The sequence below is a fragment of the Orycteropus afer genome, unplaced genomic scaffold, assembly GCF_000298275.1.
Source record: "Orycteropus afer afer isolate SDZICR_OR568_19922 unplaced genomic scaffold, OryAfe1.0 scaffold00160, whole genome shotgun sequence".
Classification (NCBI taxonomy): domain Eukaryota; kingdom Metazoa; phylum Chordata; class Mammalia; order Tubulidentata; family Orycteropodidae; genus Orycteropus; species Orycteropus afer.
Genome location: NW_006921747.1, coordinates 4,750,627 through 4,764,421, shown reverse-complemented (window position 1 = coordinate 4,764,421; position 13,795 = coordinate 4,750,627). Strand labels below are relative to the sequence as shown.

General features: G+C 37.7%; 1 protein-coding gene across 1 annotated transcript in view; it reads left to right on the top strand.

Annotated features, from left to right (window-relative positions):
- Positions 1-7,012: 7,012 nt before the first annotated feature.
- Positions 7,013-13,795, top strand: part of MRPL22 (mitochondrial ribosomal protein L22) — a 37,832-nt gene continuing 31,049 nt past the window's right edge. The window contains exons 1-3 of the mRNA XM_007946411.2: positions 7,013-7,072; positions 8,379-8,456; positions 10,074-10,143. Of these exons, the coding sequence (XP_007944602.1) occupies positions 7,052-7,072; positions 8,379-8,456; positions 10,074-10,143 (169 nt within the window). The 5' untranslated portion in view covers positions 7,013-7,051. The remainder of the gene's footprint in view (positions 7,073-8,378; positions 8,457-10,073; positions 10,144-13,795) is intronic.

Genomic DNA, 13,795 nt, shown 5'->3' with positions numbered 1-13,795 from the left:
ATTCTGCATCCTTTCCTTCAAGGCTCAGGGGTCCAAGATTATCTTCTGTGTCTGTGTCAATTGGTTTCCCTTTTCTTTGTTGAAGAGGGTCTGTGCAATCCTTCTGCCTAGTCCGCCATCTTGCCCCGCCTCGACATACACTCTTTATGTAAGTATCTATGTGAGGACATTTGATTTCTGTAGGCACTTTGGAGGAACCTAATTTAATATTCTAGTTTGCACAGACTTTGCTTGAATGAGTGATTAGGGGACAAGTTGATTTTTGGAAAGTATTTTGAACATTTTCTGACTTTAAATAGTATTTAGTAAATTGACATTAATGATTCAGTTATACCTATTATGACTGGAAATATTAATACCTTTTATAAATACCTACATTATTTACATGGGATAATTTATTTACCTAGTCACATACATCTTAACACAGTACCAGTGTATGGTTTTAGGAATCGTGTTATCATTTCCTTTGTTGCTGTTGTTTTAGTATTTACTAAATATTTGTGCTTGTCCTCATTTCTATTGTGATGTGAAGGTTTATCATGTTTCTTGGAGGTTATCCTGTGATTTATAATTTTCTCTATGGATTTAGAACAGCTCATCCTGTCTTATAACTCTCTTGACTTCTTCACCATTTAGAAGTTCTGCAGCTACACATTTTTTCCCCCTCTTTTTGGTTTGTAGTTGTCCTCATGTTTACAGTCTTGTATGCTTATTTTACTTTGGATACTTCCATAACTGGGTTGGTTTCTGGGTTATGTCATCATGTGTATTAATGGTTGGTTGTTATTTGCTATTATTGGTTCTCTGTCCAAAGAACTCCCTTAGTATCTCTTGTAAGGTTGGTCTGGTTTTAACAAATTTCTTTAATTTTGTCTTATCCGGAAATGTCCTAATTTCACCATCATATTTGAGGGACAGTTTTGCTGGGTATATGATTCTTGGTTGGAAATTTTCCTTTCAGGGTTTTAAATATACCATCCCATTGCCTTCTTACCTTCATAGTTTCTGCTGAGAAATCAGAGCTTAGTCTTTTTAGTTAACCATGGTAGGTAACTTTTGTTTTTCCCGTGCTGCTTTCAGGATTCTTTCTTTGTCTTTGGTTTTGGTGAGTTTGAAGATGATATGTCTTGGTGGTTTTCTTTTGGGGTCTAGCCTGTTTGGGGTTCGTTGGATTTCTTGAATGGATATCTTTTAATCTTTCATCATATCAAGGAAGTTCTCTTCTAACAAACCTTGAACAATTTTCTCATTGGTTCTCTTTTTCTCTTCCTCTTCTGGAGTTCCAATTACATGTAGTTTATTCCTTTTGGTAGTATCCCACATGAATCTTAGGCTTTCTTTATTTTGTTTTAATCTTTTTTTCTGATTGAGCCCTGTTCTGGTTACCCAGTGGTGCTCTGACAAGAATATACTACAGATGGGATGGCCTTAATAAACAGGAGTTTATTCTTACAATTTGGAGGTATTAAGTCCAAGTTCAAAGTGCCAGGCTCGAGGGGCTGGGTAAAAGGCCCTCGGCCTTGGGGTCCAGCTCTGCGTCTAGCTCCCAGCCCACCAAAGCTAGAGGCTTTTCTTCACTCAGACAGCTGCTGCCTGCTAAGGCTGCCAAGCCCAAGGTTGACAAGTAAAAAGGCACAGTCCTGATGTTACCAAACCACATGGCAGGCCATTAATTCAAGTTCATTGTAAGTCCCAAGGTTGGCAGAGCATGGCAGGCTGCTGAATAACGACATGGCTACATGCAGGGTCCAAGCATGCCATATGCTAGAGACCATTCCCCAAGGTTTCTGCTTATATACAGGAAGCAGACTACGTCCCCAAAGGCAGCTACTCAGCTGCTCATAGTAGATTCCACCATGGAGTTGATTACCAGTCTCATCATGGGGAATACTACATCCAGCTGCCCAGCCGCTCAACCAGGCCTAGCCAAGTTGACACACACACTGAGATTCCACAAGCCCTTTTCAACTAAGTATTCAGGTGTTCGTCTTTAATCATTAATTCTGTCTTCGGTTGATTCGATTCTACTTCTTTGCCCTTTCAGTGTGTTAACTGGTTTTGAAAATTTAGTATTAATGTTCTGGATTTCTATCTGTAGATTTTGTATCATTTCTAACTTTTCATTTGTTTTGTAATTTTGTTCTTACATTGTCTTTTGAAATTATTCTAGGGTTTTGTCTTTGTTTTCCTTAATTTGTTGGTATTTTCCTTGATCTGTCAATCCTTTGAAGGTACCAAAATATAATTATTTTGAATTCCTTATTAGAGCATTCCAATGCTGGTTCTTCCTCAGAGATGTGTTCTGGGTCTGTATCCTGCTCCCTTATTTCTGCTGTTTTATCTTGTTTCTTTGTGTGGATTGTGATGGTCTGTTGTCTCTGAGACATTGTGACTTTGTCGTATTTGTATTTAATTGGTGATTGTATATTGGAGTGATTTGCCCAAGATTTTAATTTTTTTTTTTCATTTTTTTACTGTATTTGAGGAAGCAGGGTACTGTGCTCCTCTTTTTGCTAATTGGCAGCACTTACGCACTCACCACCTGTCTCTTGGTGTGTAATAGAGAATGAGAGTGGCTGCACAGATCTCTGTTAACTGTTTGTGAAAAGCAGTTAAGGGTGAGTCGAGCTTTTATTGCTTGTTGTGTGTTGGCCAGCTGGTGCAGAAGGCAGTGGTGCCTCTCAGTAAGTGGAGCTTCAGGAGATACGGGTGTGGTTGGGTTTTACGGTTGCTGTCTCCTACTCAGACAAAAACAACAATTAAAGCATTAAAAAAGTAAAAGCAAGAGGACAAAAACACATGCCACATGAACATATAGGAACAATCACCTAAAAGAAAAAAAAGGGGGAAAAAAAGAGGAAAGGAAATAGAGAAAATATTTAAAGAAATACTTTAAAAAGCCAAAAGAAATATGAATAGAAAAAGGGGGAAGAAAAAAAAACCCTGCAATATCTGGGGAGGGGGGAATAAGAGGAAAGAGGTAGAGCAGGAGAAAAATGAAGGAAAAAAAATGAGAATAATGCAAGAGGAAAAAACAAGGAATGGGGAGAACCACAAGAAAGAAAAAAGTGGGAACCAGGAATGTGGAAAAAACTGAAAACTAGAACTTGGGAAGGGAAGAAAAAAGAATAAAAAGGATGAAAAAAAAAATCTTAAAACAGACAAAGTGAACAAAAGAAAAAGAAAAAAAATATCTGGCTGGGGTGCGGCGGGGCAGGGTACCCAGGCTTTGTCAGAACACACAGACTGGGGTAGAATTCCTGCTAGGGAGTGAGGGATAAGCCACACCTCCATTCACCAAGAAAGTGGGGGGTATAAGAATAACAAGGGAAATATTGCACCTTTCCAATTCTGTCTAGAATGTCCTTGCGGTCCCTGGCAGGTGGAGCCTATTCTTAACTCTCTGGAATCTGAGAGAACATTGTTGCTTTAAATATCCAAAATGGTTGAACCACTTGTAAACATTCAAAATGGTTGCTCCCTCCAGATAGGCAAAAGTCCACAGCTTAGGCCGTCTCCCTATTTGCTGCTTCCCCTTTGATTTACCAGCCACCATTGGAGTCCTCCATGCAGGCCCTGGCTAGTATGGCCGAATTTTAGATTAATTCTTAGGTCCTAGCACCATTTGGCAATATCCAAGCTGTCTGGGCCGTCAGGATCACTGACAGACCGCAGCTCTGTATGTCTCCTTTTTTGGTGTTTTTATGCAGGTTCTTCTCCTGGTTGGAGTTTAGTCCACTTCTGTATCCTTCCTCTTGAAGCTTAGGGCTCCAGGATTATCTCTGTATCTCTGTTAATTGGTTCGTTTTTCTTTGTTGAAGAGGGTCTGTGTAGTTTGTCTGCCTAATCTGCCATTTTAGCGGAACTCTTCCCACTATGTGGTTTTGAAAGTTCTTGAGCTTGCTAATCAGCTAGCTTCAGCATTGGAATATGTATTTTATGAACATGTAATAGTGACTAGGGATAGTGAGTAAACCTTATGGCAGTAAATGAAAATGAATGCTAGCAATTTAGGTGCTTTAGGCCATTCATAATGTTTTTAAGACTACCTTCCTAATTTAGCTAGCACCAATTTCGAAACAATATAGATTACTATGTAGGGTTTATCTTATGTGGCTTAATCATGGGTAAGAAAATAAGTCAGGAAGAAGTTAAACATTTCTTTCCATGATAGTTAAACACCTTATTAATTTAGGCATGATTTTCCTTTTGCAATGTTTTTGAAGAAAGCTATTTTAAACAAATAAAAAGGAGCAAAACCCGTTGCCATCCAGTCGATGCCAACTCCTAGTGACTTACAGGGCAGAATAGAATTGCCTTGTAAAGTTTCCTAGGCTGTAACCTTTACAGAAGTAGATTGCCACATCTTTCACAGAGCAGCTGGTAGGTTCAAACTAGACCTTTCCATTAGTAGCTGAGCATTTAACCACTCTGCCAACAACTTCCCTAAAAGTAGTGAGACTGCAGCAAAACTAAACAACTATTTCTGTAAGAGGCATATATATATATATAAAAATTGTGATTTGGGTGAAAATTTACAGAGCAAATTCACTTTCCATACAGCAGTTTACATACACTTTGTCTCATGACATTGACTACAATTTACCCCAATGCAGCAGCTCCCCTCTCACTTCCTCCCCAGTTATCCCCTCCCTGTGTCCTTCCCTCTATGCATTCCTGCTCCCTGAGTTGTCTCATGCCCCCTGAGCTGTCTCCCTGTGCATAAACAGCCCTTTTTTCTCCCATGCTTGTTCTCTCCAAGGAGTGTATCTACTTCAGGTAAATGTTCAACTCATATGCCTGTCATTTGTTTGGTGGGAAGCCACAGGTGTGGGTTCAATTTCAGACCTGAAGGGCAGCTAGGGGCCATAGTCTCAGTGGTTCCACCAGGCTCTATCAGACCAGCAAACTTGGTCCCCTTTTTTTCCAAATGATTTTGAGTTTTGTTCCACATTGTTTTGTTCCACATGGTTCTCCCTCTCTATCCAAGATCTCCTACATAGATCCCCCTCCGAGTGGTTGACAGTGGTAGCTGGGTGCCATCTAGTTCTTCTGGTCTCATAGTCATATAAGCTGCAGATCGCATGGTGTACCAGTTGATAGGACTAAGTGTTTCCATGAATCTTTGGTTTTAAGAGGCATATTTTTAATATATGGATTAACTGACATACTGTTGGTAAGTTATGCTTACAAGTTATTAATAGGGATTCCATAAGGCTACTCTAGTAAGGACTTTTATTAGGTGATACTTTATCCTCGTTTGAATTAAGTGCATTTAAAAATAAATTGATTTCTTTAAAAGCTGTTGGTTTAGGCTTATTATAATTTAGACTTATTTTTAATTTCATTTTAATAACTATTTTAACATTTTGTCCTAACTTAACTTTACCTAATTTACTATAGTGGTTAGTCATTGGCAGTGATACCTAACCAGGTTTCCTGATTTCTAACTTTGCCACTTTATTTCCTGTGACTTTGGTGTATGTGTAAAAAGTACTCTTCAACATTTCATTTGCCAAAGTTAACTGAATCAAAAGTAAAATTGAAAAGCTTTTTTAGTTTTAGAAGATGATTATGTAACTTTCCCCTTTCTTGTAAACACTCGATCTCTTTTTATCCCATGCTCTTGCTGGTATTACAATATATATGTATTTTTTAAACAAAATTTGAAGATAATTTGTAGATAAGATAATATACATTTCATGTTTGAGGATAGCTCACTGAGGGAAACCAAGAATTGAAAGGTTTCTATAGAAAAGATTTCATTGAGTGGATTAATTTTTACAGATTAATATTATCAGTCATGACAGTTCTTTTTTCCTCTCCCTTGCTCCCTAGGATACTTTACTGCAGAAAATGTAATTAGGCTATTGCTACAGTTTTCAGCCTGTCAGCTTCCATTGGAACGGAAATGAAATCTTCTGCATATTAAAAGATGGCCACTTGAGAAAACTCTGCTGTTTCTAAAGCATTTGAAAATTTCCACCGAAAGTCAGACTGTTAGGAATTTCTGAGGTCTCCTGCAATTGTTTGCTTTGACAAATGTTTTCTAATTTTTGAGTGAATGAATTAGCAGTAGGGTATAGCAATGGAAAGAATGTGAGTTTTAGAGTGAGAAGGAGAATTTTTGGTGGCACACTTGCCAGAAGTTGTGCTAGGCACTTCACACCCTGTTCCTTGACTTCCAGATTTGTCTCATACAAGCTTTGTGGTTTTAGGCAAGTTATTCAGTCTCTCTGATTTCCAATTTGTAAAAAGATATGAAAATGTTTCCTTTCCCAACTCACAGAGTTAGATTAAATGAAATAATAGACCCGGAATGTGCTTTGTGAACTAAAAGGTGTTTAATAAGATGATTGATTTTTTTGAAAAATGAAGTAGGATATACCTATCACTTTAAATAGGTGGTAATAAAAGCTGACACTTACTGAGAACTTAACCATTTGCCAGGCATTATGAAGTGCTTTACATAAGTTATTTTATTGAATTCTGTTACTTGTTTGATGAGGTGTACTATTCCATTCATTTTAAATAAGGAGAAACTTAGGAACAGAGAGGTTAAGTAGCTTGCCTAAAGTTACATAAAATTAGTGAGTAGCATAGCTGGCATTCAGACCCTGGCAGTCTGATTCTAGAAGCTATGCTCTTGACCAAACATTCTTTTCTTCTTCTTGTGCCTTTTCGTTTATCCTTTTAACCAGCTAAATATTTTCAAAATAATTTCATTTAAATCTTTCATTATTCGTCTGGATAGAAATGTTGCCAATATTGGCACAAACTGGCCATTTTATAGTTTCTCTTTCTCTTTTATTAATATTTTAACATAATGAGACTTCAGAAAAATACAACTTTGTGTAGAGAAAAACAATCTAAAGTTTTGATAATGTTTTTATTTCTTGTGGCAGCATCTTCATTAGGCATGGAAAGTAAAAACTTTGATAACAGTATATGTAACTATCATTTTGATAAACCCGCTAATGATTGTTTTTCCCCTTCTATCTGTAAGGAAATCTACCACTGTCGAAGACAAATAAAATACAGCAAAGACAAAATGTGGTATTTGGCAAAATTGGTAAGCTATAATACTTTTACTGTGAGATACTTAGAAAAGAAGCTGTGAATATCTCCCTGGGATTGAAAAAAAAAAAAAAATTGCCTTGATTTCTTAAAGAAATGAGGAATATAATTACAAGTTCAGAAAATAGGTAGGTAATCAAACAAGTGATGGTAAGCGATTAATGATTTTACTTAGTTTTTACATTTCTTTTTTTTTTTTCTTGTGATTTGGGTGAAGGTTTACAGAGCAAATTTACTTTCCATCCAGCAGCTTACATATACTTTGTCTCATGTCCTTGACTGCAATTTCCCACAGTGCAACAGCTTCCCTCTCACTTCTTCCCATGGTTACCTCTTCCCTGTGTCCTTCCTTCCCATGCACTCCTGCCCCCAAGCTGTTTCCCTGTGCATATACAGCCCTTCTATTCTCCCATGATTGATCTCTCCAAGGAGTGTATCAATCTATTGTAAATGGTTAGCTCATATACCAGTCTTTTTTGACTGGAAGCTACCAGAGTGGATTCAATTCCAGACCTGAAGGGCAGCTAGGGGCCACAGTGTCAGTGGTTCCATCAGGCTCTATCAGACCAGACTATTTCCACCCCTCTATCCCCCCATTTTTTTATGATCTTCAGTTTTGTTCCACAATTGTTCTCCCACTCTATCCAGGATCTCCTACATAGATCCCCCTCTTGAGTGGTTGACAGTGGTAGCTGGACACCATCTAGTTCTTCTGGTCTCATAGTCATATAGGCTGAGGATTGCATGGTATATCAGTTGTTTGGACTAATTGTTTCCATGCATGTTTGGTTTTCTTCATTCTTCTTTGCTCTGGATGAGGAGAGACCCATCATTGCATCTAGATGGCTGCTTGCAAGCTTTTAAGGTCCCAGTTGCTACTTGCCAAAGTAGGATGTGGAACAATGTTTTTGTGTAGTATGTTATGCCTTTTGAGCTTGATGTCTCCTGTGACTAGGGTCCCTAGCCACAGGTCCAACTACTTGCTCTCTCTGGGTAGCTAGCTGTGGTCAAGAAGTGCCTACAACGTTGTCCCTTGTTAGCTGTACTATATATACCTGGGAATTTTTACACAACATACAAATACACTTGAATTTTTACATTTCTTTTGAGAAACTAAATCACATTGGATAGACAGAGATTTAAAACAAAAACACAAACTTTCAGTAGTATTTGAGGACTTCTGGCTCTGACCAGAGACATCAGAAAGCTTTCTTTTCTATAAAACTTGATTTAACTTGTTTCAGAATGGTTGCTTAAACAGTTTTGTTTATCCTCTCTTGTCTGTCATTCTTTAATTCTAGATACAAGGAATGTCCATTGACCAGGCTTTGGCTCAACTGGAATTCAGTGACAAAAAAGGAGCCCAAGTAATTAAGGAGGTAAACTTGGCAGATTTGTTCGGGGCTAGGGAATTGTGCACATTTGTCTTATAGGTGTACCTCAGTGTGAATCTTGGATTCTCTGAGTTTTCTGGCTATAAAGGCATATTTCATTTGATTTAGGACACTCTTCTAATTAATGCCCTTGTTGTTGTTGTTGTTATGTGCCATCAAGTTGGACCCGACTCATAGCGACCCCTCCTTGGGTTTCCGAGGCAGTATCACTACGGAAGTAGATTGCCCCATCTTCCTTCCGAGGAGTGGCTGGTGGGTTTGAACCACCAGCCTTCTGGTTAGCAGTCAAGTGCCTTAGTCACTGTGCTACCAGAGCTCCCAATTAATGCCCTTATACTTTATGAATATTGTATGCTTTTGGCATTTTTTTTTCTGAGTACTTTTAGTTGCACCACACATTTATTTACTTACTAGTGTCTATGAAATAAGTGAAAGACCTTATTTTTAATATTTTAGGGCTTGGTATAGTTCTTAGAAGTTTTTTTTTTTTTTTTAATCAGTTCTACAAATGAGAGCTTATGATTTTATAACTAGTTAAGTGGAAAGAACACTAGGTTAGGACTCAGTAGAGTTGGAATCTAGTTTTTTCTCTGATATTCCTGTTGTGACCATGGACAAGACACTTAACCTGTCTGGTTCCATTTTTCTCATCTGTAAACAAGTTGTGGTATTGGTTAGATGATCTCTAAAGACCTTTCCAGCTCCAAATGTGACTACTACACTAGGTAGAAATGTGCCAAGCCAGGTGCCTGATCACTCTGAATATAGAAGTGTTCTTGTTTCAAAAATGTGTTGACTATTATTACCCCTTACCATCTGGGGAGATTAGTATCATATTTCTGTCTTCAGTTAATTCTCATCTGTAGTCGTTCTTATCTTTCCATTTAGCGGTTCAGTAGTTGAGATTGATGGGTACAAATTTCTGAGAGATTCCATTGTAATGCCTTACTTTTATTGCATTCAGTTTGATTCAGAATGGAGTTACTAAGGAGCAATTGTGAATCCCATCTTCTACTAGGTTTTTTATCTTGAAAGAGTGAAAGATCTGTTATGACAGTAATTGCCCTGCTTTACAAAGTATGTCTGGGATAAGTTAACTTAATTTGAAACATCTATAGAGTTAAAATTTAACAATTAACTTCTTAGAAGAACATCTTAAGTATGATTTTCTCTCTTTGTCTGTTGCTCTAATGGTTACTTTGGATACAAAGTTTAAGATTTTCAACTAGATTTAGCACTTGAGCTGCTTCAGCTTTTTGATAGGTCTCTGACTCAAAGACATAATGTTAGTTATCAAGTGTACTTACAACTGCAGTTATTTCCCCCATTATGGGTTACATAATCCATTTAAAACTTAAGTAGAATGGACGATGACCCTGCACTTGCAACTCTTCTCTGAGGATGGAAAGTTCACTGTATCCCTTCTCCTTAGTACTGTTATCATTTGATATTTTCTTTTTAAAATTGACTATAAAATGGAAGCATATGATGAGCAGTCATATTATAGAGATAAGAACAAGAAATGAAAAGTTTAATTCCATTATAGTTCAAGTTCAACCCTATGAATGCAGTCATATAACACCTTTGTTTTTCTTGTTTAAGGTTCTTTTAGAAGCACAAGATATGGCAGTGAGAGACCACAATGTGGAATTCAGATCCAATTTGTACATAGGTAAGCTTTTTAATATTTTTAGCTTTGGAAAATATCTTCCATTAATGATACCAGGTTCTTTAATAACAATCTCTGACATGTAACTCCTTTGGACTGGCTTTGCCAGTGAAAATTACTAGTAACAGCTTATTCTTTAGCCTTTAGCATCGGTTATAAATAGTGATAACCATTATGCTTTATTCTTACCTGCTTTGTAATAGAACTGAGATCATGAAACTTATCGGCAATAATTTTTTTTTTAACTTTTTTTGTGATTTGAGTGCAGTTTTACAAAGTAGATTCATCTTACGTTGAGCAGTTCATAAACGTTTTGCGACACTGATTATAATCCCCACAGTGTAACAGCTCTACTTGCACATCCTCCCTGTGGTTACCCTTTTCCTGTGTCTTTCTTGCTTATGCATTTCTGCCTGTCTTACTTTCTCCTGTGCAAATGCTGCCTTTCTGATCTCTCATGGTTGATTGTTCTAAGGCATGCATCTCTCTGGTATAATGGTTCAGCTTGTAGGCCTGTCTATTGTTTGGAAGTGAAGTAAGCCACTGGAGTGAATCCAATTTCAGAAGGGTGATTCAGGGCCATAATCTTGGGGGTTTTACTATTCTCTTTCCTACAAGCAATCCTGGTCTTTTTTATGTTTTTGAATTTTGTTCCACATTTTCTCTCCCATTCTATCTAGGCTCTCCTATTTTGATCCCTTTCTGAGTGGTTGGCATTGGTAACTGGGCACTAGTTCTTTTCGTCTCAAGGTTGTGTAGGCTGGGGTTCCTGTGGTCCATTAGTCCCTTGGACTAATTCTTTTCCATACATCTTTGATTTTCTTCACTCTTTTTTCTGGATGAGGAGAGACCAATAGTTGCATCTTAGATAGCCGATCACAAGCTTTTAAAACCCCAGTTGCTACTCAGTAGAACAGTGTTTTTGTGTACTATGTTATGCCATGTGTACTATGTTTGATGTACCCTGTGATCATGGTCCTGAGCCCATAGGCCCAGCAACTCACTCCCTCATGGTGCTCGGTTGTGGCTAAGAAGTTATTGTAACTCTTTCCTCTGTTATATAATGTATCCGGACGGACGTTTTTATAGTGCATACAAATATGCATGTACGAATTTCATCTGCAAAACCTATGTATGTTGTTGTGTGAGATGCTGTCAAGTTGATCCCAACTCAGTGGTGACCCTATGTACAGCATAGTAAAACACTGCCTGGTCCTGTGGTACCCTCACAATCCTTGCTATGCTTGCGCCCATCATGGTAGCCATTGTTTCATTTCATCTCATTGAATGTCTTCCTCTTTTTTTCTGACTCTTCACTTTACTAAGAATGATATCCTTCTCCAGGGACTAGTCCCTCCTGGCAATATGACCAAAGTAGGTGAGATGAAGTCTGGCCATTCTCTCTTCTAAGGAGCATTCTACTGCACTTTTCCCAGGACAGATTTGTTTGTTTTTCTGGCAGTCCATGGTACTTTCAGTGTTCTTCACCAGCACCACAATTCGGAGGCATCAGTTTTCCTGTGGTCTTCCTTATTCATTGTCCATCTTTCACATCTGCATGAAGCTATTAAAAATACCATTGTTTGAGTTAGAATCACTTTAGTCTTCAGAGTGATATCTTTGCTCCTTAACACCTCAAAGAGATGTTTTGCAGCAGGTTTACAAAGTAAAATACAACATCTGATTTCTTGCCTGCTGCTTCCATGGATGTTGATTGTGAATCTAAGTAAATTTTTGACAACTTCAGTCGTTTCTTCATTTATCATGATGTTGCTTATTGGCCCAGTTGTGAGGATTTTTATTTTCTTTATCTTGAGATGTAATTCATATGAAGGCTGAGTCTTTGATTTTCATCAATAAGTGCTTCAAGTCTTCTTTACATTTAGCAAACAAGGTTTAGTTACGTGCATACTGCAGGTTAATGAATCTTTTTCCAATCCTGATACCATGTTCTTCTTCTTATAGCCAGCTTCTTGGATTATTTGCTCAGCATACAGATTGAATTAGTTTGGTGAAATGATACAACCCGGATGCACATCCTTCCTGATTTTAAACCATGCAGTATCCCCTTGTTCTGTTCAAAAGACAGCCTCTTGGTCTATGTACAGGTTCCTCATGAGCACAATTAAGAGTTCTGGAATTCCCATTCTTTACGATGTTATCCTTAATTTGTTATGATCCACACAGTTGAATGCCTTTGCTTAGTCAATAAAACACAGGTAAATATCTTTCTGGTATTCTTTGCTTTCAGCCAAGATCTGTCTGTCATCAGCAACAATATCCCTCATCCCACATCCTCTTCTGAATCCAGCTTGAATTTCTGGAAGTTTCCTGTGAATTTTCGGCTGCACTGTTTTTAGTTATCTTCAGCAAGATTTTACTTGCATGTGATATTAATGATACTGTTTGAAAATTTCCACATTCTGTTGGATTACCTTTCTTTAAAATGGGCACAACTATCAATCTCTTCTACTTGGTTGGCCAGGTAGCTTCTCCCAAATTTCTTGGTATAAACAAGTCAGTGCCTCCAGTGCTTTATCTGTTTGTTGAAACATCACAATAGGTATTCTGTCAATTCCTGGAACCTAGTTTTTCACCAATTCCTTCAATGCAGTTGGGACTTCTTCCTTCAGTAGCATTGATTCTTGATCATATGTTACCTCTTGAAATGGTTGAACGTTGACCAATTCTTTTTGGCACAGTGACTGTGTGTTCCAGAGAATGCACAGCTTTAAGCTTGAGAAATGCAGAGCATGTCTTTCCTTTTGGTTTTCTAATCCTAGGTCTTTGCACATTTTGTTATAATACTTTACTTTGTCTTCTTGAGCTGCCCTTTGAAATCTTTTGCTCAGCTCTTTTATTTTACCATTTCTTGCATTTGCTAGCTACTTTCTGTTCTAGAGCAACTTTCAGAATCTCTTCTGACATCTATTTTGTTTTTTTCCTAACTTTCCTGTCTTTCAAATGACCTTTTGCTTTCTTCATGTATGATATTCTTGATGTCACCCCACAACTTGTTTGGTCTTCAGTCATTCGTGTTCATTGTATCAAATCTGTTCTTCAGATGGTCTCTAAATTCGGGTGGGATATAATCAAGGTCATATTTTGGCTCTCATGGATTTGTTTGATTTTCTTCAGCTTCAGCTTGAACTTGTATGTAAGCAATTGATAATCTGTTCCACACTCTTCTCCTGGTCTTGTTTTGACTGATGATATTGACCTTCTCCATTGCCTCTTTCCAAAGATGTAGTCATTTTAATTCCTGGGTATTTCTTTCATCTGGTGAAGTCCACGTGTATAGTTGCCATTTATGTTTTTGAAAAAAGTTATTTGCACTGAATAAGTCATTTGTCTTGCAGAATTCTATCATGGGATCTCCAGCGTCATTCCTATCACAAAGGCCATTTTTTACAGCTATTGACAGTTCTTTGTTTCTAACTTGTGGATTCTAATTACCAGTAATTATCAATACATCTTGATTGCATGTTTGGTCAATATCAGCTTACAGAAGTTGCTAAAAATCTTTAATTTCTTCACTTTTTTGCTTTGGTGGTTGGTGTATTGTGATAGTTGGAGCTGTGTGTCAACTTGGCTGGACCCCAGTTCTGTGTGGTTGTTCCCATGATGGGATCAGATGACTGTGTTCTGAGTGGCC